This window comes from Gymnodraco acuticeps, unplaced genomic scaffold, assembly GCF_902827175.1.
Source record: "Gymnodraco acuticeps unplaced genomic scaffold, fGymAcu1.1, whole genome shotgun sequence".
Lineage (NCBI taxonomy): Eukaryota > Metazoa > Chordata > Actinopteri > Perciformes > Bathydraconidae > Gymnodraco > Gymnodraco acuticeps.
This window is the reverse complement of record NW_022989912.1, coordinates 111,953-136,089: the sequence shown is the minus strand read 5'-3', so window position 1 is coordinate 136,089 and position 24,137 is coordinate 111,953. Positions and strand designations below refer to the sequence as shown.

The following is a 24,137-nucleotide window of genomic DNA, read 5'->3' as shown; positions in this document are numbered from 1 at the left end:
GTCAGGCAGCTTTTCAGCTGATCAGAAAACTGGAAAATAGGTGAAAAGATAATAAAGTAGCTTTTTTTTCATTGTTAACTGCAGCCAGCAAAGAACATAAATGAGTGATTAGAATACTTGGAGAGAAATTCACTGAAGAGTTTAAGCAAAATAATGCAATGGTTGAAAAAACCAAAATGTTCATTCGATCAACGCAAGGTAATGACTGCTTTCCTTTAACTCACTCACTCCCATCCTGCCTGCTACACTTCACGTGATGCCTCGCTCCGTTCTCCAATAAAATTCTAATTATCATCGCCTGGAGGACGGCAGCCAGCATTTGGCCTCGGAGGTGACATGGTACATCGTTTTATGGATTACTGCTAGTTCCTTGGTCATTTAATCACCTTGTGCCATAATCTTGCCATCTGTCATTCAGATGTAGATCCCTGCTACTCCCTGTGGGTTTGGCCTCTATTAACCACTGCTCTCCAGGTCGAAGACTGTCTCTTATCTTAGTCGGATTTCAAAGATGTAAAGAAGAAGATAGCTGGCTTCTGAGGAGTGGGAATCGTACAGACAAACAAACCTAAGCTCCTTGGCGGAGGTAACCAGACATTGGCAGGTAGGGTACTGAATTAAATCATTCTCATGCAGGCCAGAAGACAAATGCAAATCGTTCAGCTCCAGCCAAAGATTTAGCAGCATTTGGCTTGTGCTTGGCAGTGTGCCCCAGCCTGATTAAAATCTAAAGCTATGTCTTAATATGACAGTAATATATGACACTGAAATAAGTCACTGGCTCTGCGGACAAATGAACTGTTTACTCTGAGGAAGGTGAGAGTGCTTTTAGCTGCCCTCCGCTGACTATGTTTTTCTTTCAAATCTAGGCTGTAGCTTTTAAAATGAAGGAACAGGCTGAGTCCAGTCAAGTGGAAAATCACTTTCTCCTTGTCACCCCCCTGCTCTGGAAAAAGGGCCTTCGTTCTGAGGAAGGAACTATGGCGAGTAACAACAGAAAGCATGTGAGAAAGCATGAGAAGCACTACAGAAGAAGTGTGTTACAGCAGTGAGACATTGCAGAAAAGGTAGAGAAAGAAAATGAAACAATAGTCAAATGGGATTTTCACAATCTCGTACCAAACACCTCATAAATGATAAATCTCTTTGAAATGCTTGCTACAGTATACAAACGTGTGGGGGAAAAAGCGGTCTTTCCAAATCGGCTTGCTATAACTCCTTGTCTATTTAGCATACAATCAAAAGCTTGTTATCACTCACACTAGGTGCATTTTTAGTATCCTCTTACAAACACTCTATTCTCGCCACCTGCGGCATTTGTAACGGTCTCCAGAGCCATTAAGGTTAATTGGAATCAGGCGTTAAAAGACGTTCAATATTCCAAAAGTGACAACAAATTATGTTAATGGTGGTTTGAAGTCCTTGTTATCAAGGTGGAATCAATCTTGCCCACGTCCCTTGAGGTCAGCAGCCATACATAGCAATTAGCACTGTGTGTGTGTGTGTGTGTGTGTGTGTGTGTGTGTGTGTGCGTGCGTGCGTGCGTGCGTGCGTGCGTGCGCGCGTGCGTGCGTGCGTATCAAGAATGTTACATTTCAGAAAGAAGGTTTCCTCTTCATAAAAAGCAAGCAGGGCCTACTTCAAATCAACAGGCATCTTAATAATCAAGTTAATCAAAATTACCAAATGAATACAAAAAGCAGAAGGATGCCAGCTTATGTATATATCCTTTCTTTGTCCCTACAGTATATGCTAAGAGGAATATCGAGTGTATGCAAATTACACCTGTGTAAGATAATGAGCTGGACGTGGCTGCCGATGTCCCGCTGCACCCTGACTCAGGATTGAATCCATAATAATTAACGGATAATAAACTAACTTTTTGATGTATGTATTGCTAAAGCAGCAAACCTGGTGGCTGTTTTCTCTGTGGCGTCTGGTTGGTCGGCTGCAGGGAGATCGTCAGCCAGAATCTCTTCAGGACTGCGAGGGTCCGACAGGGGGGGCTTCTGCTCTTTGCCTTTGATCCCCATCCCCGCCGTGATGGCATTCCACAAAGCACTCTGGGACTTTGAGCCTGCAAAAAAACAAAACAACAAAAAGGCTTTGTCTGAATACTGTGTAATGCTGTGATTTATCTTGTTTGTATTCAATAAGTACCAAAAGAGGGTAGCCTTAGTGGTATTGGAATTATTTTGTATAGTGCCATGGAGCACAATTCAATTTGTGACACAGGTGTTAGTTGAATCTCCACTGCATGGCTTTCAGAGTGTCAGTAAAAGGGAGTTAGACAAGTGTACGCCTTTGTAATGCTGCCCCCATGTGGCTGTAGGCTGTCAATGCTAGTTTTTAAGGATCACTTTTAGTACAAAGTAGTTAACTACACTATTTACACTTCTACTACCACTTATTCTGCTGTAGCTTTAGTGGACTATCATTGTTGCACGGTTACGCAACCATTATTTAGTCCCTGATCCCATGTCTGTACTCTTTTTTTATGACAATAAAATATACTAACAGAATATATTTAATGTTGATATTAATCAGTATTAATATTATTAGTATTAACAGTATTTGTTTATTTAGGTAGGTGTGTGGTGCAGTGGGGTGTGCGTTGGTGTTCAGATCAGGGGGACACAGGTTCAAACCCCACTGCAGTCAGCATGTCGTTGTGTCCCTGGGCAAGACACTTCACCCCAAATTGTCCACAGTATTGAGTCTGTAAGTCGCTTTGGATAAAAGCGTCTAACAAGTAACATGTAACGTAATTTAATATTCATTTACTTTTGGAAAGAAACAGTTCCCAATAAAATATACAGACAATGAGATGATTATTAGTAACAGCAAATAATTTCTGGAAAATCATGTTGTTAGGTTATTTATTTATAATGCTTTAATAACATTTCAATTCATGGAGTTGGTCAGAAGTCTTAGTAGCTTATATCTTATTATTTATAAATAGTTATATTTATATTGAAATTAATATAGTATGTCTAACACTTACGTGCGAAACTGGCCTGTGGTCTGTTGGAGCTCTCTCCTTCTTCATTTGCCACTGGAAGAAGAAAATATAGATGACAACAATAAAATAATGGCAGAAAATATGGGTTATTTGAGGTTTATGTGAAAATCTATTCGTCTGTACGTTTTGTTTGCTGCAAAATGATGTGCCATCTTTAAATGTGCAACAAAAACAGTATGAGTTTTCACAGTTTACATGGAAATCTTAACTATGAAGAAAGGTTATTAGTTCAGACTGTTACTTGCATAACCGCAAAACCAAATAGCTACATGCTGCCCAATTACTTTAATGAGCATCAACGGCATCTTGCCCTCACAGGTTTTTCCATTTATTTTCTGCCAACTAAACACTGCGCACAGTTTGTAGAGTTAACTGTGTATGTCAAATATACACCCACATCTAGAAGGTGTTTTGAGGTTAAAAAGCACCTGGTATGAGAGCAGAAAGACAAACTTTATTAAGTCAACAAGTCAAAAATACAGCATGACAATATAGTACAACAGTACATGCCTGACAGACGCACACTGTAGTCAATCTTTCTGATAACGCTGCATCTGTCACAGTGTTTGAGGGCTATGTGCCCGAATATGCAGTTCCTTTATCAGCCACTAGATGCCAGTTTAAGAAAGACAGAACCAACAACAGAATGTCAATAAATGTGTTCCCCAGTTAAAAACTAAATATGAATTTGGTCTTGGTTGTATTTTTTCTATTCTTGTTTCATAAAGAGTCGGGTAAGACCAGAAAGAGGGCAAAAAAGCACTCAGAAGAGGTCACAAGTTTTCCAGTTTTAACAAAAACGTATTCTACCTGAAGGTCTTTCTGCCTGATCAGGTAATTATATATTTCCCACATAGCCATCAAAGTAAATGAGTCTGATTTGTGAAAAGGAAGTTGTCTGCAGCATTATTGGTGCAGGTGAATGCAGAGTGCGTTATCATCTCCTTGTAAAGAGCTTCATTTCACAGAACAATGCAACTAATGACCACAACTCTTCTGAACAGTCAGGATTACATGTGATGGAGGTTACATCATCACCGCTGTTGAAGCCAAGTGTCTGCAGGCTACAAATCACAGATTTATTTTACTTGAATCATGGATTGTCCAGGGCAAGCTAAATGTCTTTTGGAAGGACTATTGGGTATCAGAATCACATTCAAATCTGAATATCTTTATTATCATCATATATAGGTAACAAAACTACGTCGGCTTCTCTCACTGCAGTAATAGAAATAGATATAGGCACACATAACTAAAAGGCGTGATACAAGCAGCAGTAGCAGCAATGAGAAAGCACTTCATAGCTTTAATTAAATGGAAATCTACATATTTACACATTTTACCAACAACACAATTTAAATGCACAAACTACACAGTTGTAATATGACTGAGATGCTAAAAATATCCATACATGCTTAAAAAAAGAAAATGTAACGTGATGGTGTCCTAGTTGGTGACAGAGCACCACTACGAGCTCACTGAAGCACTGCCTCTGACTCTTAGCCTGGCTCATAGTAGGACTAAATCACGGATTGAGACGGATGTCTGCTTGCTCAAAGCTTAGTTCCACAACGGGTGGATGATCAGGCTTATCAGAGATGGGGCTTTTTTCTGTCCTTTGTGGACCCTCATAAGAAGGAAAATACATTCCAGATCCCTGAGATAAAAGAGCAGCCTGTGTCATCATTTCCCAATTTTCAAATTGGCCCAATGCAAACTCACAGCTGTCTTCAAATAAAGACAAATTCATTTAATTGTATTCATTGTAAGATATCTTTATTCCTGAACAGTCTGTGACAACATGCTTTAATATTCTGTTGTCTGTAATTACCATCATCTACACTGTCCTTCCCTCCTTTGGTTCATGTTCCAGAAATGGTATTTCTAGTTTTGTTCTAGTGATCTGGACTCTATAGACTATAGTGTACCATCTGGACATTGCATTCTTCACGTTTGTGTCCGTAAATGGATCTGTACAGGCTTCGGTTTAGCTTGAGTCTTTTCTACAGTCCTTTTCTGTATCAGTCTGCAGCTGTGCATTTATAATTATATTCCTACAATGGACATCATATTGTGACAGTTAATTTTTACACATTATAAAGTGGGATAAAAGACTTAGAAAAGGCCATTTGCGATATTAAAGATGCATATGTTTGTTCCTAGACATCATTAAATCTCTTCCGCTTGCAGAGCGACAGCCTGTGATGAATATGAGCAATAATGTTTGATTTAGGCTTATAACAATAATTAGATTGTCCACAGATTTTCCATGTCCAGTAAATTGAACAATCTATAACTACTGGGAGATAAAAAAGGTTATATGACAAAGTTTTTCCAAGGCATTAAAAAGATGTCAATTGTCGTATTTTTCTGTTGCTCTGATGACTGCTTGTAAAGGTAATATTGTGTATCCCCCACCATTTTAATTTTCCTGTTCGCAGAGGAGATGAACTATACGTATTTTGATTGGAAATGTTTGTAAAAATGTATCTATATATGATCATAAAGCAAAAACGTGAAGAAGAAATATGATGCTTACTACGACCAGAGCGAGAGTATTTTATTTCATGACAAATCTCTCTCACTGAGTTATAGCATTTATGCACATTTATGCTAACAACAAAGCTCGTACCTTTATGCAAGATGGCCTTATGTTCTCCACTAACCTACAGGAATATGGCACATGATATAAACTCATCATGACATCATGTAATTGCATCACACACCTCATCTCAACCTTTGGAAAATCAATATTTGCTTTTTTATGCAGGTTTACAGGTGGCTGTGCTATTTTCCTATCCTGAAAACACAAGTCCAAACACAAAATGCACTTTAGTTTGCCATCCCACAAATTAACTATCATATGGTTTGGAAACCGTCTGGTAAATGTTGAGTCAACCACGCTTTATATCCCTAAAGCTGTTAACTGTCCACATGGAAACGAAAATGAAAACTAACAAATGTCGATATCAAAAAAGTCTTCCGTCCACACGGAATCGGCTCAAGAAACGTGTCTGTTCACACGAGACCGCTTGACCCGCTGGAGGCGCTGTAGTACATATGCCGGGCCTGTAAGGGGCGCTGTACTTCCGCCACAAAATACACCAAAAGCAGCGAAGAAGACCCCCCGAGCATGGTTGCCATGGTTGCCCTTCTGGTTATTCTCCGTGGTGGACTTAGCAACATGTAGTTCTCCATGTCCACTTGTTGCTGATGGTTGTGGTAGAGGAGCTGTAGATTTTGCACTAACATCTGTATTATGGTCAGTAGCTTCTGGAGCACGAAAGCAACCCTGTGATCCGCCATTGTTGTTGTTGTTGGCGAAACGCATCAGCATTGACGCGGGTGACGCGGGGTGAGCAGGAGAGGTGGGGAGAGGCGGGGCTATGATCGTTTAGGGCGTACACACGGTGCCGCAAGCGTTACGTTACCAGACCTTCCCACTTTGGGATGCGTTATCGTTTGAGGGCACCTCGTAACGGCCTCGTGTGGACGAACCGTCCATACGATAAAGAACGATAGCGGATAACACCCGTTTTGTCTCCGTGTGGACGGGGCCTTAGACGTTAACATGGTAAGTAAGTATTGTATTATTCATACCAAACCTTATCTGTGATATCTTTTTCTGACAGACTACGATCTTCCAAAATAAGTCTAGATGCAGATCCATCCTGCTCAACTGGAGTGAAATTGAAAGCTTATTTACTGAAAGCTAAAGGGTCACACATCCATCAATTGACACCTAAAAGGTATTTTCACTACAGACCCTCAATCAGCTTGTGAAAAACGTAACATTTCTCCTGTGATTCAACAGATTTCAAAGAAGTCTAATGTATAAACAGCATCATTTTCTCAGGGAGTTTGGAAGATGAGCACATTTACCAGACAGAGAAAGTCTAACAAATTGATGCTGTTGGTTAAATTGGGAAATATTTAGGATTAAGCCACTGCCAAAAATAAGTAGAACACAGAAAAGCAGCACAATGGTCTCACCATGGAAACAGACATAAGGTTTCTTTCATGTGGATAAAGTTTGTCTGTGAATCTGAACTTCTCCAGTTTAGATTTAAGCTGATTTTTCCTCCCAACAAACAAGAAAAAGGACATGAAACTGAGAGAGTGAGGCATTATGTGGCATTATAATCCTTAATGTTACCTTTTCCTTGCGAAGCAATAATTAAAGCATTAAATAAATAATTTTACAGCAACTCGTTTTGAACTTTAACATTTTTACACGATGCATTCAGTCTAATATTTAGAGGAGGGGAGCGTGAAACAAGACAAGGCTGTCACATTAAATCAGAGTTATTTTATAATGTGTGTTTGGCAAAGTTTCATAATTAGTCATTTGATGTTATGCTGTTTCATTTCACATGTTTGTATAGGTATATTTCATAAATACATGTATCTTGGTGAGCTGACAAAGACCGACAGATGTTGTGTTGTTGTGAAATCTGGTACAGCACACCAAATCAGCACACTGTGTGTTGTACTGTACGTGTCTTTTAATTAAACTATTGGGAATTTAAATCTAAAGATGTTTTTGTAAATGTACCAACAACCAGGGCCGTCCCTCCCTACAGGCCGATCATGCACGTGAGAGTGAGAGTGAGAGGTGACAAGGGGAGCACGTCTGTAACCCGACACCGTTGCAATGAATCGACATCTGACCAATCACGGCTTTGTGCAGGTGAAGAGATGTCGGCGAAAAGACAGTTTCAGTCCGGTACAAGCAAGAGGGAAAAAGAAAAAAAACATGAAGAAACTAGAGCATCACTCGAAGGTGGGTTATTGTATGAGTCAAATTGGGGGTGGGCGATATGACGATATATATCGTCGAGACGATATTAGGTCTCCACGATATGCCTTTTCAGAGATATCATATCTATCGTGATAGTGCACCAGGGTAGGATTTTCACGGCGGCCATGACGGCCGGTCTGGCAGTGAAGCCCCGAAAATAATTGTACGTCCTACGGCCACCATGGCCTGCGTGCCCCTGATACTGTTATAATCTCGAAGTTGCTTTAAAAGCGTCAGAACAGTGGTTTCTGAACTGCATTATGCTGCGTTCACAACGGACGCAATGCGAATATTCTCACCCTAACCGCTGGAGTTTCACCGCGGCTGTCAGCTGTTTACTCCTGTCATTCAAACAGGACGCGCTAGAGAGGGGGCGGGGCTTATATCCATGTAAATACTGTGGTGGAAACCAACTACGACTAAATTAACCTATTTTACCGTGATTTCATTGTAATACACGTTTCAAAAATGATGCCGAAGTAACAAAATACTGATAACGGTTAGTAAAAAACCAAGCTGTCTAGTCAGGATTCAGACAGTATTGCACTTCATTTATTGTCTTGGTTGATTCTGTTGGCTTATATTTAATTTTATCAATAAGGTATTTATATTGTTTTTCCCATTTGAAACAGATGTTCAGTTATGTTAAAGTCTTTGATTGCACTTCAAGTCTAAAGTTTACATTTTAATTGTTTGGCACTGACTTTTCCTCATTGATGTTTTATGTTTTACTTAGTTATGTTTTACTCTCCTTTTCATGTTTATTGATGTTACATCACTGCTAGTGCTACCTAAAACAGAAAGTGAATTTTTATACTGAGAAACTGTGCCTTGAATATTTTATTTTATTTAGCAAGAGTGCACTTTACTTGGTGAATAAACCAGTGTTAACGTTTGTTGTGTAGGGTGTAGGCCTACCTACTTGAACACTGAGGAAGCCATATCAAAATTCCTGTTGAATTGTTCATTCAGGGATTCATTGCAGAATTAAAACCAGCTTGAAATGGTATTTTGGTCTGTTACTCCTTTTTATTTTAGTTTTTGTTACCTTGTAGGTGGTTGTACTGTTAAGTAACTTGAAAAATAACCGACATGAAAAAATATCGTGATAAATATCGTCTATTTTTCAATATCGCCCACCCCTAAGTCAAATGTACAACTTGCGAATGTTGTATAAGTCAAATGTCAAACTTTTGCCAATTGCCATATTAAAACATCAGCTGCAATTCACGACATGAAGAAGGCAGTCTCTGCATAGCATACAGGCTAATGGAGATGCAGTTATTTCCAGCATTCTTTATTTACCATTCATTCAAGTATGTTATGCCTTTTATCTGCTAATGTACAGGAGGAAGAGTGATACACTGTCTGTCTAGTTGGCTTACATAACAGTTAAAGTTTACAGCCTAAAAAACATGGAGCATTTTGTCCCCTTTTATTCATTTTTATGTCAATTTGCACATTTCATGGTGATGCTCAGCCTCTCCCCTTAACTCCTAACAGTCATCATCATGTCAACCACAATACTGATAGAAATGTGTGTGTAGTTGTTGGTACATTGCTGACAGTTTTTGAGAATGTAATAAGCATGTTTTGTCTTGTAATATAGTATTTATATTATTGAATTGATTATTATTATTATTATTATTATTAAAAGTAGTTTATTTGCATTCATTATATTTGTATCTTTTTGAGGCTAGTATTTGGCAGGAAATGCAGACATATTCACCTGTAAACGCATACTGAACGACATACATGCACATTTTGCATTTACCTCACTGTATAAAAAAGTAACTGTGTTGATAGTAATAATAAACAGGAATTATATGTGCAAACGTTTTTTCACTCCTATCGGTGTGGGGGGGGGGGGGGGGGGCCTCATCTCACAATGTCGTTTGAGGCCCCAAGTTGGCCAGGGAAGTCCCTGCCAACAACTTCCAGGAACGTAGCATTGGCACCAAGTGGATTATCCTCTTGAAATGAAACAAGTGGAAATTCATTGATTAGATTGCAAAATGTCACCAAGCTACCAAACTGCTGGTTGATGAAAACTAAAATGGCAAGTAAAGAATGTGTAAAGAAAAATGGAGAAAAGGTCAGTGGTGATTGATGCAATGATTCTCGGTAGGCAACACCTTGTCAAAACGTATAGTAAAAGTTAAATATGTATTTATTAAACTGAATTAAATGCATAAAGCTATACTGTATATAACATGTGTGCATCTTTTATAGTATTCCTGAAATACAGGCTATAATTCCCAGAGCACATTTACAGTACAGCCATACTGTGTCTATTTTAGGAAGAGCTTAACAATCTGCAAGCCTTTCCTGATTACTGTTCGCTAAATATAGGTTTGTTTTTGATGCACTGATAATGTTTCAGATCACTTACTTCATGCAGAGTTATAAAATGGTAATCAGTTTTTAGGAAACAATATTAAATAATGACTTCTTAATTCTTAATCTTGCAATTCAGAAAGCCAGAGAGATCTCTATGTAAAACATATCTCAGAAAAAAATCTATTATAATGTGTCAAGCACGAAATATATTAAGAAATAAAATCATACATTTCTTCCAAAAATCTTGATAATTGTCACCAAGCATAACTGTGTTTGCCATAACCAAGACATACATTCAGGAATAAACTACAGACACAAAAACTCATAAGATACAAAACATACGTGAACACATAAACAAACCAAAGCCTGACGCCCTGTACCCCAAATGATGAGCTGAAAAACTCAAATGTGTTTTCTCCACATGAGCCTTGTGACATCCTCAAAATATAACAACGCTAACAAGCCCTAACACACGACTAAACACCTCAGTGGGAACCCGAGCAGAGGCTGCCAGCTGCAGTTGAGGATCAGAGTTTAATGGAGGAATGAACACAAGGTGTCCAGCCAGGCAATGAGCTACCAGCGCTGAGGAGTCACGCTTCAGAGGAGGAGATGCAGACTGGATCCTAGCCCCAGTGAGCAATTGATTGTGACACTTGTTTGTTACCATGACAACTGCCATTCTTCTTGGTAGTATGGAGGTGATATAGGCCACATGTGATGGAGGCAGGTTTTTTTTTTAGGTAACAGGATGTGTCCAACCGAGCGGAAAATCCAAAGTCTATTTTCTGTGGGATCATAAAATCTTTTAGGGCTGCTTTTAAAATGATACCTGGAAATTGTTTGATGGCGTCCGCGTCACTCTCTTCCTTTGTTGTGACCTCGTGACATTAACACTGAAACACTCCACATCCTATCAGTATATTACAGATCATACAGAGAAAGTATGTCTAGACTCAAAGCAATAACAACAGCACTAAGCCAGTGGCCCACAGTTGAATCAAGGTGAAGCTTCATACAGGCACCATGATGTAACTCGGATGCACCCAGTAGTCGGCAACGACCAGACCAACATGGAGACGCTATTTCAGGAACATTTGTAGCTCAGAATAAACATTTGTTAATCAATAAGTCAACCCATGTTAATTTGAATTCAGGACAAAGTTAGTTTTGCCTCCACAGTGAAAGTAATTCTTAGGTCACCGTGGAGGCATGTGATAAAACAGTCTTCTTCAAGATTTCACAACAACACAGGATGAATAATTGATATACAAACTGTAATTTTGTGGGTAAGGTAAAGTATTTATTTTAGTTGACTTGAAAGTCCCTGACTTGACAGAAATGTCAAGAGCAGAATCTGTACAGTATCTGATGTGCATGGCATTACAAAATATAATCACATCCAGTAACTGGAAGGTTTGTTGAGTAGGTGAGTCTAGCTCTTTTAAAAGCTTCATTATGTTCACCATTACATAACGTTTTGTGTTCACTGTTATTTTTGCTAGGTGGGTTGTGTAGGTGTGTAAGAGCTTTTTTTGCTGAAAACAGCTGGTACATCTGAAAAGCTGCTACATTCAGTGAGACTGAACCACAACAGTAACGTTGGGGGATGTAAATCCAAAACAAGAAGCTGAATGACTGTAAAATGCTTTGCAAAGTTTAGGAACGGTTCTAAATTGGGTGACAAGTCCGACACTGCTTCCCCTTATCCATAGAAAAGGGTTTGGGTTAGTCGCAGCTATCTGTTTGTTGAGACTTTTAAGCTTGTTGCACTTTATGTCCCAGCAGGTGTCAGCTGTGGCAAACCCCTGCTGTGACCACACTGATTAGGGTGTGGCAAAAAGTGGAGGGACAGTTTTCTGCTTTGATGATTCAGTGTTGGATTCACAAACCCATGTCCATGAGCAAAATCCAGTTATTAGGTTCAACTCTACCGATGCGATGTGCACAATAAAGCTGTGAAACAACTTCTCATGAACTACCGACAGAAGAGATTTCCAGACGCAGTTCCTTCACCATCTCCAGCACAGAACAAATGCCTCTATGTTCAGCACAGTTCAACACTCACTCCTATGAGAGTTTTCATGAGCACTCCACCAAAAACAAGCCAAGTGGCACATCAATTCATCAACACTCTGGTTGTCAAGACAATAGAATTAATTGCTGGTGACGTCAGCAGCACAGAGCTTTAGTCTGAAGTCTCCTTGTTTCCATGGTGTGGTTGTATTACAGCGACAAGCATCAACTTCAGTAGAAAGGACTAACGTGGCGAGTTGTGCAGCGGGCTGAAATGTGATGTGTTTAACGATGCCGCCTCATTGCTCTGCTTCTCACTCTCTCACACACATAATGATGCTCCTGTCACACACACACACACACACACTTTCTTGCTCACATGGAAACACACTTCACCTTTCCTCCTGTTCTGCCTACCCTGTGATGTCTTACCTATGGTGATGTTGAAGCCATCGATGCTGAAGGTTGCACTCCGACCCTTCCTAAATCGATGCTTCTTGGAGTCAGCTTCCATCGCTTTGGTAACCCCGCTGGTCACCCTTTTAATCTGCTTTAATGCCTCTTGTCAGTTACACTGTCTTGTTAAAGTTTCGTTTTGTTAACTCTCCTCCTGGAGAGAAAACAATTATGTAGTCCTCCGACTGGCGCTGGAGGAAAACGGTCAAAGACTTACCACTTTTCAAAAAACACAGAGCTGGAGAAAGTCCTCCTCCACCCCCTTGTCTCTGTTGTATATCTTTTTTCTCCCTCTCTCCGTTCCTCACACTCCAACAGGCTCATTTCAAGGAGCTTATGGCTCTTGATTTGTTTTTCTTCTCTCTCTCCCTCCACCCCTCCCCTCCATGCTTTCTCTCCTCGACTCTCTTCCCCGAGAGGTACAGTAGGTGTGAGTGGTGGGCGGCGCTGGTAGAGGTGGTGGAGGTTGGGAGGAGAGATCATCTCTAGATGTCTTTAAATGAGCGTGACTCCTCCTACTGTCAAGAATTTATAGCAAAAGCATTGGAAGCTCAGAGTTTGTATGACCTATTGTAATCTGTTCTGGTTTTGCTCACACACACACACTCTTAAATTGGGTTGAGCCACACAAGCCCAGAGAGGAAAGGAATAGAGTGAAAGACAGATAACGACAGAGTGATTATGTGTACCGAGTCAAAACTAGTCATTAAATCAATGCCACTGCTTTTCATTTTGCATGAGCTTTTCAGGCTCAGAGCTGAAGCCAATAAAAGAGTAAATACTGTGGATTTATTTGAAAAAGCCAAGCCACTGCCTTCAATATATTCCTTTTTTCCCTTCAAGTGTCCATTGCTGGAAATGACACTGCAGCGAGAACAGTTCCTTCTTCATCATTTTGAGTGTTATCCTTGAAAAATCCTTTCTTTATGCTGATTAAAATCGGCCTTCCTTTACAAAGTAGTAAGTACACATCTCCTCACCTACACACACACACACACACACACACACCTCAGATCAACAAAGGATAAAACACTCCCCTTATTAGCACCATCTGACATTTAGCTGAGGGATTTCTCCGTTTTCTCATTTCCCTCCTGATTCGTGTCTGTGAGTGTTCCTTATGAAGGCGTCTGGTTTTGCCTTGCACCTTTTTATTAAACGATCTAGATGTGCCTATAATAGAATGCACACAGGTAAGGAGACAACATGTATTTTTAATAGTTTTTCCATACTTGATGTATGAACAGTGATTACTGTTTAAAACCAAACTTCTTTCCCTTTTCACACTAAATGCAGAATCAACACTTCTTTGTGCGTCTCTTTGTCTCTCTGTTCTTGCCTTAAGCCACTTTCTAATAAAATACAAGATAAATCAATGTTATTTATGTGAGTGGTAAGTCATATAATGTAGGCAATGTGACAAGAAAGACAGGGGAATTGGACGAATGAACATATCCCTACATTAATTAACAGTTAATGAATCCTAATGATGACTGTAGCTGCAATTCTCAGAGGCAACATCTATGTCAAAATGACGCTCCACAATCACACACTGAGGAGTGATCAAACATTGACATGAGATAGTCTCACAGGGGTGAGTGGTGGCAAGTTATTCAATAAACCCCAGATCAGTCAAACAGGGACATACACTAGTACTATTGACAGTAATGAATGCGTGGTTTCTGAGAGATGTAGCAGTTAAGGTGTCTGAGGAAAAGGAAACCAATAACATTCAGGAGATCTGTCCAATTATAACAGAGCGCGTTTGAGTCACTCCAGCGGCACATTATGCACTTGTTAGATAATTACACTCCATCTCATTTAGTTTGTAGCTACTAAGAGCTCTTTATCCTCTCGCTCTGCTGTCTGTCACCCTGCTCTCCACAGCCACCAATTCATATTGTATGTTGTCATTTGAGAGGGGCCTACTTGTGCAACACTCTCACTGTGCAGCATGAAGTGGCTGCCACCTCCCGAAAAAGCCTTTATGTTAATAAGGACGTGTTGGAATACTGCAGCTTTTTTTATTCTTTCTTATTTGTCAGCAGATTCCCAGGTTACCATTTTTGTGAAATTCTTCAATTAGTTACAATATTATCAAATTGCACGTGATTTATTTTTTAATATAAAAGCGACTGAATGACCTTTTGAAGCCACAGCTGTCATTATGATAATCATGTTATCTTTTGCTGCAGAATCCTTCCACCAATTTTGTATTCAAACACAAATAAAGAGTCGCACATAATAAGGGCAATTAAAGAAGTAGAAAGGTGCTAAAGGGCCACATGTCCTTTGAGAGTGTACGCCGTAAGAGTTAGTGTTTGTTCAAGTGTATCATGGTTAGTGTGCTGCAGTTTAATGCATTTGGGGTTATATAAGGGTGCATTCACACCTAATAGTCCGCTCTCTGGTGCGCACCAGACGACAGTTTGTTACATTGTTTCATTTTCCAGAAGGTTCGGTTTGCGTTCACACCAAGCGGCAAACTGTGGGGTAGAGCCGGGAAGCCAATACGGAAGTGCCACACATTGCAGTTCATATATTGGCCGATAGGCGATGGCTACAGAAAGGAGCAATTTCCATAGACCCCCATGTTAAAATGCCCAACTTTACAGCAGAAAAAACATGTTTCTACCCCTGGCTCCATACATTTTATTAGCGATATAGTTAGATTCCACCTTCATAATTATGGATCTGTGAGTGAATTGTTTTCTAACGCGACCCTTTTATTTATATTAGGTCTTAAAGTTTGTGCATAAATTAGGGCGTGGTCACATTGAGTGACGGCTCTGTCAAGTGCCTGCCGCTGTTAGCTTCTTGTTTCTCTGCTAGCTGCTCCGTGAAGCTACAGGGACTCTGCCTGCTCAGCTCATCCAGGAAACACAACTTGTAGCCGGCCGTGGTTGTTTGTTCTTCATGCTTATATATCGGACTATTGTGACTCGCTCTGCTCGGTTAAAACAGACGGTGCATGAATGCGGTAAGTGAAATTCGAGTGCTTTATTTATGTGTTAATGATTTTAATCGGCTACGTAATGAATGGTAAGGCTTGGGTTAGTTAGTGGCTAGTGGTAGCTACATCGGTGCTAACGATTGTAATCGTAGCCTCCAAGTTAAAATCATAGACTGTATATATAAAGGTTACAACTAAATAGACAAGTGTTAAGTGGGATAATACTGTTGAACAAACGGCTTCTGTTTGAGGTTGATAACATAAGGTTACATCCTTGTAACTTAGAGATATTTTATTATGTAGGTAGAACTGTATGCATCTAAGGTTAATTTAAATTGGCTATGCTCAAGTATGTAGACAAGCTAATGTCGAAGTAGTGTATGTGAAATCAACCTCACAATAAGATGTGTGTATATTACAATTATTAATGTCATATTTCAAGATGATTACTTAGATATTACAATATGGTTGGTTGAGCTGGAGTTCATTATCGAGCTTACACGTTAACGTCACAGTCATCTGAAGAACGAACCCAAACATTGTTGTTTTTATTAATTGCATTACCAAATGGGTATCAAATAAACAGTAAGCATTGGTAACACAACTTCCAAAGTTACAGTAAAATAAAAAGGACCCTGACTCGGACAATACACAATCCAACATGTTCAACAGAAGAGAATCAGTTATATTGTTTGTACACATGGTACTTTACATATATATCTGTTTGTTTAAGGTGTCCAGGTGATGCAGACAGGCTGGACCAGAGAGTGAGAGACAGAAATGGACTCCTCACAGCAGTGAACTTCAGCACAGGTACAAAGACTCTTTTTTCATACTGTACAAAGAATCAAGAAAGATATTGGTTTAAATGAATGAAGTATTGACTTGAATACACTGATATACATTCCATTAAACAATACTAAATACTAGATCACCTACACATCAGTGAAGTTGAGGGTTTTTTCCATGCAAAAAGTTACATTTAGATATTTAGCAATATGACTTTGTCAGCTTTCTAATGTAATGTATTGAAGGGAAATATATTTAACACATAGTGAGAACTGCTGCTATTTATCTCTCAATATTGTCTGTAAAAACGTGGTAAAAGTGATTCTTTCAGTGAGACAACAGAGCAAGCTTCTACAGCTGCACTACGTTTTGATAACAGTTAAATATTATTTTGATAATAACATATATTTCAATGTTGATGAACTTCATACTGTTCATTCATAATCTGATTGTCTTTGTAGCTCATTGTTGAAATAAAAAAAAACATTACAATTACAAAATAATTATATCTACCTCCCCTAAACACACAAACACACCGCTTTCATAAATAACACACTTGTTCTGCAATAATATGTTTTATGTTTCCTGTCATTTTTGTTAGGAAAGGACATGCCTGAAAGACACGACATTTTCTCCTTCTCTGAGGGTCAAGAAGAACATCCAAGAGGAACATTAAAAGCTGATGTTATGAGATTTCAAGACCAGTACAGGACATTCACTAAGAAACTACTTTTATTGTAAAAAACAGTCAGCTGATCGAATGCAGCTATTTCCACATCTACACTCCATCAGCTGATTATTTCTATTTGCCTCACTTTATGAGCTTCACAACATGTACCTTGTTTTGCAACGTCATAAATAAATGGGGCCAATCTTCAGTCAGATGTGAATGTGTAATCTAACATTTTCAGTAAGAATAATGGACAAAAGGAGAGCAAATACAAATACAATTTATTGAAATGTGAACCAAAAGCACATATGGACAGAAGGTGTAAACCTATTAAATGTATAAGTAAACACATTTAGTCAAATAAAGTGACAGACTAGGCCTGTGCAGTTGGTATCAGCTTTGCCCAGCATGGGCTCCTCCATCAGCCCTGGTCCTCCTCGCAGAGGAAAGACCCTCAGTCCTCCTCGCTGAGGAAAGACCCTCAGTCCTCTCCAAACCAACAGACAGGACGTCCATCACACGGAGGTTTCTCCCTGAAGTCTCTCCTGCTCTCTGGACACCAGGCTGTCTCAATCCGTCCACACTGAATATGAGAGGGGGAAAATGAAAATAATAAATGCTTTAGACCAGTGGTTCCCAAACGGTGTTCCGCGGCACACTGGTGTGCCGTGGGATTGTGCAACCATACGTTATTATTGCAATATACAACTACACAAAAATAATTATTTTTTAATTTACTATCAGTACTTTGTAGGTTTATATGTACGTAATCTGCGCGACTTGTGCGTCCACATCTCCACGTGCAGTGCTGCATAAACATGGCTGAGTCAGCGATAACTCTCGAGGGGTGGAGGTATGCCCATTCTTTTGAGTTCGTCCGAAGAATAGACAGGAATGTGACGGTGAGGTGCAAACTGTGTCCAGGCCAGAAGCTGTTATCCACTGCTGGAAACACCACGTGGTCAAACCTCAACACACACCTGCAAAGAACACATGCTAAGGTGAAGCTACCGCACACGCTATTTGTTGTTTGTTTATATCACGTCGTCTGTTCTTCTTCTGTCTTCCGGTTGTTGCCTGTTTTGAATGACAAATACACACTACCGCCGCCTGCTGGTAAGGAAAGTTATTGCCACTCACGCATGCGCAGTTCGTACGTGCTCGGCGAGTAAAGTAACGAGTTACTTTATGTAGATAGTAACGAAGTAGTGTAATATATTACATTTTTTTTAGTAACGACCTCATCTCTGGAGTTGGCGTTCTCTACTCTGATTTACATGAAGAACAATAGGAGGTCACGGCTCTCTGTTGAACAGGACTTGCGAGTGGCCCTCTCCTCAGTGCCACCAAGGATTAAAAAATTATGCGCGCCCCGACAGGCACATGTATCTCACTAATTTGTAAGTCGGCAAACATTTACAATAGCACATGTTTCAATGCTGATTGCTGAAATGTTACATTTATAATTTGTAGTTCAGGACCATGGACAATGCAGCTTCCTTGCATTGACAGTTCTCTGTGCTGAATTTCTGCTGAGTTTCCTTTGCCTCATTTTTAATGTTGTGTTAAAAAGTTTTTAAATAATTTCTGAAATATTTCGTTAATAAATATTTCATGAGTAATATAGTTGTCTTTGTCACATTTTATTTGGCATTAGTAAATAATTATGCACATTTACAGATATTTTACATGATATGAGTGATAACACGTGTTATAAGGGCTATTTTGCACAATAGGTGTGCCTTGAGATTTTTACTTGTCCTTTGGTGTGCCTTGGGCACAAAAAGTTTGGGAACCACTGCTTTAGACAATAAGAAATATAAAGTTGACTGTTGAGTTGCTCAGTTTTTTTAGATTGTCAATACTATTACTGTATAACTAATATCTCAGGTTAAGAGGCACATTCAAATAAAGATTGGTCTTTAAATACATTTTGTCTTTTGAATTGTTTGTCTAAAGTCAAGGATCTATAACTGGTACTTAGTTTTAATGTTACAGTCTGGTTATTATGCTGTTTGGAGGAGGCCTCACAGGTAAGAGCGCTAACTAGCTACCATCACATGTACCTTAGCTTGACTTAAATGTATTAAACGTATAGTTAAGTGATATCAAAATATAAATAACTAATGTCATGCAAACATATTAATATTTGCTTGATTCCAGTGTTGAATTTAGCACAATTGCATACAAACGTTAAGGGGTTTTAAGATTCTGAAGTATTATGCTAAAAACTCAATAACTTAGATTATTATTTATAGTTTCATGTCCGCTTACCTTAGAAACGTAAATGTTAGCTTAGCTTGGTAGCTTCAGCTAGCTCTGGAACTTTCAGCTCAGTGGCAGCAGGTCCCGCCTCGGCTCCGCCTCTTTGCCCTTATTTGGAGCGGGCTGGAACAGGCGGGAGTTGAACTCTGACGTCACTGTCGAGCCGTTAGTGGCCGACTCCGCCTACTAAGGGCTTCACGGCAACTCTGCAGAATCCTATGGGTGACGTCACGGACCCTACGTCCATTTATATATACAGTCTATGGTTCACACAGGCAAAACTCAAACGGACTATAAACTTTAAACACAAGTCATGTGCACGGAAATGCTGTTCAACCATTGGTCAGACATTAAGGGGGTAAAAACGCAAATCCCGGCAATTTCTACCGGAGCCTCCGCCATGGAGCATCGGCACTTTCGGCAGGTTATTCTCATGTTGCTGTTAATCTGGAGATCAACAGACACTAGCGGCCCGCGCATATGATTATATAATCTGACAACGTCCGTTAAAAAAACATTATAACACATATAATGAGAGATGTTCTGCAGTAAGGAGGGGCGTTTCACCGACGACAGGTGTTCTTAATTGTATGTAGCTGACGGAGCATTTTTACTTTACACGACACTGTTCAACACTTCATTCTGCTTCACTCTTTATTGAACTAAACAACCGTGGATGTCTTGAAAGACTCTTTCGCTAAAGATTTTTGAAGACATCCGCGTTCTTGTGACACGTAAATACTACACTTCCTATGTTTTGGTGCGGACTGCATTCACACCAGCAATGAACCGCTCCAGAGTTCGCAAACAAGCGGTCCGAGACCACCTATTTTAGCGGACCAGAGTCCGGTTGTTTAGTTCTCTTAAGAGGTCTCGGACTGTGTTCACACCGACCCAAATGAACCGCACCAAGCGGCTAAACGCACCAGGGTTTGATTCAACCGGACTATACAAGGCAGGTGTGAACGCACCCTAAGAGAGAGAGGAGATTACATAATGCACTTAACTTGAGGAGTGTGAACAGCTTTTATGATGCTTTGGGAGGCTTTATGTTGCTCTACAACTTTATATATTGCCCTGAAATTGACATTGAAGGCTTTTCACAAAACATTCTGTTAAAAGCCTCAATAATGTAAGCATGGTGGAGGTGTTCAGATGACTTTAGCACACAAACAACAAGACATATGCACATGAGCGCTCCTCAAGTCCCACCATGAGGCCAACCTCTTCACCTGAACACACTCCTCACCTCCTTCTAGTGTTGCACGGTGTACCGATACTTGAAAGGTACCGCGATACCCTGCAGTTAAAAACGTTACGATTCCTCCGTTTCATTAGTATCGGTACTTTAAGAATGACGGGGAAAAGTCTCCGGTGAGAAAGCGCCGTTTTAATAAGAGCCGTGTGTGTTCAGCGCTCTGCTTCCACTCCCTGCACTGCAGCCGTGCCTGCAGTCCCTCCCCTCTCAAGCACGCTCTAATGGCGCGTTTCCACTGCATCCCTCGCTAGGCCTCGCTCGGTTTGGTTAGGCCTTATTAGGCCCGGCTCACTTTAATGCTACGCTTCCATTACAGTTTAGGAACTGGGGCTGTTACTATAGTAACGCAGTGTGGGCGGAGCCGTGACGTAATCTTCAATGAGAGCCCCAGAAAAACAACACAGCCGTTAGCTCTTAGCACTCAGAGCTCACAGCTCCTCATATCTGTTCAGAAACTAGACAAAAGTTAAACAAGTACAAACCACAGACTGCCTGTGTCATGGCGAATACAGTCGCTGCTTTATTTATGTCTGTATAGGCCGTTGTTGTGAGTGGACGGTCGGAGCATATATAGGCTAACGTTAGCTTAGCCAAGCTACATTTAGAAAACACGCATTTTAAAAGGGTTTTTCGCCTGCCGTCTGTCTGCAGACTTGTCAAAGCATTAATTCATGGTTTTTACTAACCGGTATCAGTATGTTGTTACTTCGGCATCATTTTTCACGGTCAAATATGTTCATCTTGTTGTAGTTGTAGCCCCCTTGCCAGCGATTCTCTCTCTAGTTTAGCATACTCAGCCCGACTCAGCCTGGTTGTTCCTGGCCCTAGAACCACGATTTAGTCGGGCCAGAAAAAAGGTGAAAAAGTATCCCCGGGCCAAAACTAGGCCAAGTGGAAACGCAACCAAAAACGGGCCCCGCACGGCTCGGCACGCTTAAAGCGAGCTACCCGCTGCAGTGGAAACGCGCCATAAGTGCCTCTCCTCTCTCATGCACGCGCTAGCTGCCAGAGCATGTGAGAAAACGAGAAGCATGGCTGAAAGTGGGAGTGCAACTGCCGCTGCGCCTCGGCTTGTTGACAAAAAAGACGCCAGAAGCGAAATTTGGAAGTATTTAAGCTATATCTCTGACAGTGAGGGCAAGCCTACGGACACCACGAGGCCTGTCTGTGAGACATGTTTTAGATCCCTGCAAACCAAGGGAGCCAACACATCAAACTTAGCTAAGCACCTCGCCGACCGGCATCCAGAGCTGTTTAAAGAATGTAAAGACAGACAGGTTAGCGAATGTGATAGATAACATAATTACATCATGCTCAAGCCCATGCCCTCAAATCTAAGTCAAACAAGTGTAATTTATTTTGTGACAAACGAACGTTTTCGTAGTTTGACGAGGCAATTAATGGCAATGATAACTGTCTAATATGGCTATCTTTTTAGCTAACTTACCAATGTGGCTAACATCTGCAATGTACATGTTGTCAATAATTATTTATATTACTGTACATGTTAATAAAATATAAAGTTAACTATCAAATAAATCACATAAACTCAAGTATAAAGAAGAGACCATGTTGTAAGAAAACACTTAACAGATAAACTACAATTGTATCGATCATGAAAATAATAAAAGAAAAGTATCGAAAAAGAATCGCAATTCTTGACTTGGTATCGGTATCGAAACCAAAATGTTGGTATTGTGACAACACTACCTCCTTCACACACACTAACTCTTCACAATTGAAGATACTTCTCACCTATGGGTTAAATTGTCAACACAAGAAGTATACTGTGAATATGAATGATGCACAGATAACTAACAGAAATATATATTTGCTTCAATAGTGAGCCTCTGACCTTTTCTCAATGCTACACTGAGATCTAAAAGTCCACAATTACACATAAAACTCGTATTGATGCTCTCCACAGGATCATCTCAGTTTACCTCTGGCACCACCCTCAGGCAGACACTCGTGTTCCCAGGGAGTACAAACCAGGTGTATTTACCCATAGTCTTGTTTCAATGCATTCTTCTGGACATTATTAGCAATATGAAGCCGCAATATGATTCTTACAGATGGTCCGTGCTTTGCAATTTTCATTTGCATGTTTTATTTCTAATGCTATCAGTTTTTATTGAATGTATTACATTTTTTCCAACATTTCAATGTCTGTCTCCTTGCTTTCAAAAAATCATTTGACCCCTACTTCTCAGAATTGCATGAAGCCAATTCATGAAGAAAGATGTGACTCAGGTTTGCTGATACAGCATGGCAACACAGATGTGCCAAGACTTTTGTTTTACTTCGAGAGCACAAATTAAAAGGAGCATAGTAAACAAGTGTTGCTCTGAGAGGTGCATCCTATAGCCGTACACCTGTTGAGTCCTTGTCAAGATCCATTTTCTTCAAGGGTCAATAATAGGTCTACGCCGCTGTCACTAGGCAACCTTTGAGGAATATCAAGCAGAAACCCCCTGGGCAGTGAGGAGCCAAAAACTGCATTTCATACCATGGCCATTTTGAGCTGGCTCCAAATGGGACGCCATGTTACAAAGCCCAACTCTTCAGCAAAAATAATATTCGGTGTTTCCCTATTCAGGGCAAATGTAAAGAGGGGACATTTGTATTTAATTTGTCCGTTTGAATTGTGCTAAGCCTTAAAATTACTCATTATCAGGGGTTTGACGCTAGTAGGGACAGGTGGGTGCCGTCTCAGGCTGTTAGCGGCTTGCTGCCTGTCAAAATGTCATGATGATGCTCTTTTTTGTATTAGCCAGGAATTCCACTTTGAGCTTCACCACAGCTCTTCTGAAAGCTATGGGTGACTTCACAGAGACAATGTCCATTATCTGTACAGTCTATGGATATATTGCATACATAACATTAAGGATGACAAGGGGTTGATATAGAGAAAACCACTGTTGGGAAAATAATGAATGTACTCTTCCCATATCAGAGTAGCACATGATAACAAAGGCCCTACGTAACAGGATGTATGATTACCCAGAAGAGCAGCAGGAGGACTGTTTCAGGCATATGATAGCTATGTGACAACGATTAACATGATGATTCAGCCTCTATGGAGATAGGCATATGACTGTCATGTGCATTGCTTACGTGGGCCTTTAGCTAATCTGAACTAAGCATAGAATACTGCTTTGAACCGGTATTCTGCATATTGTGACTGTGTAACACCCTCTCTTGTTTATAAGCATGTGAACAGGGTTCGAGTTATAAACTGAGCTCTATGGGGGTCTTTAGGGGTCAGACTGAAGCACTCCTTTGTGCATCAGTCAATCCTCACAGTAAACACAGAGCTAAATCCCAGATCAAATGCACGCTGAAGGCTCTTTGAGCATGTTTTCTCTCACTGATTGTGCTGTTATGTTAAATGTTTGTGTTTCATGTATTGTGTCTGGATACTTGTCTGTTGATGTTGGACATGGAGCTGCTGTGACGCAAGTCAAATTTCAGACTTGATCTGACAAATAAAGTATTATCGTATCGTATTTAAAACGCGCGCAAACACACACACTCAGCAGCAGCCCTCTACTTATTAAAAACTTA

The 24,137-nt window shown here is 40.2% G+C and overlaps 1 protein-coding gene across 4 annotated transcripts in view; it reads right to left on the bottom strand.

Moving 5' to 3' along the window:
• The window catches only part of pde1cb (phosphodiesterase 1C, calmodulin-dependent b), a 129,758-nt gene that overhangs the window by 97,531 nt on the left and 8,090 nt on the right, over positions 1-24,137 (bottom strand). For 3 of the 4 annotated variants that reach the window (XM_034208113.1, XM_034208132.1, XM_034208123.1), the window contains 2 exons: positions 3,005-3,055; positions 1,912-2,077 (listed from right to left, as the gene is read on the bottom strand). In XM_034208113.1, coding sequence (XP_034064004.1) covers positions 1,912-2,077; positions 3,005-3,055 — 217 coding nt within the window. Of the gene's footprint in view, positions 1-1,911; positions 2,078-3,004; positions 3,056-12,611; positions 13,009-24,137 lie in introns of those variants that run through there. The other variant, XM_034208142.1, reaches the window with a different exon arrangement.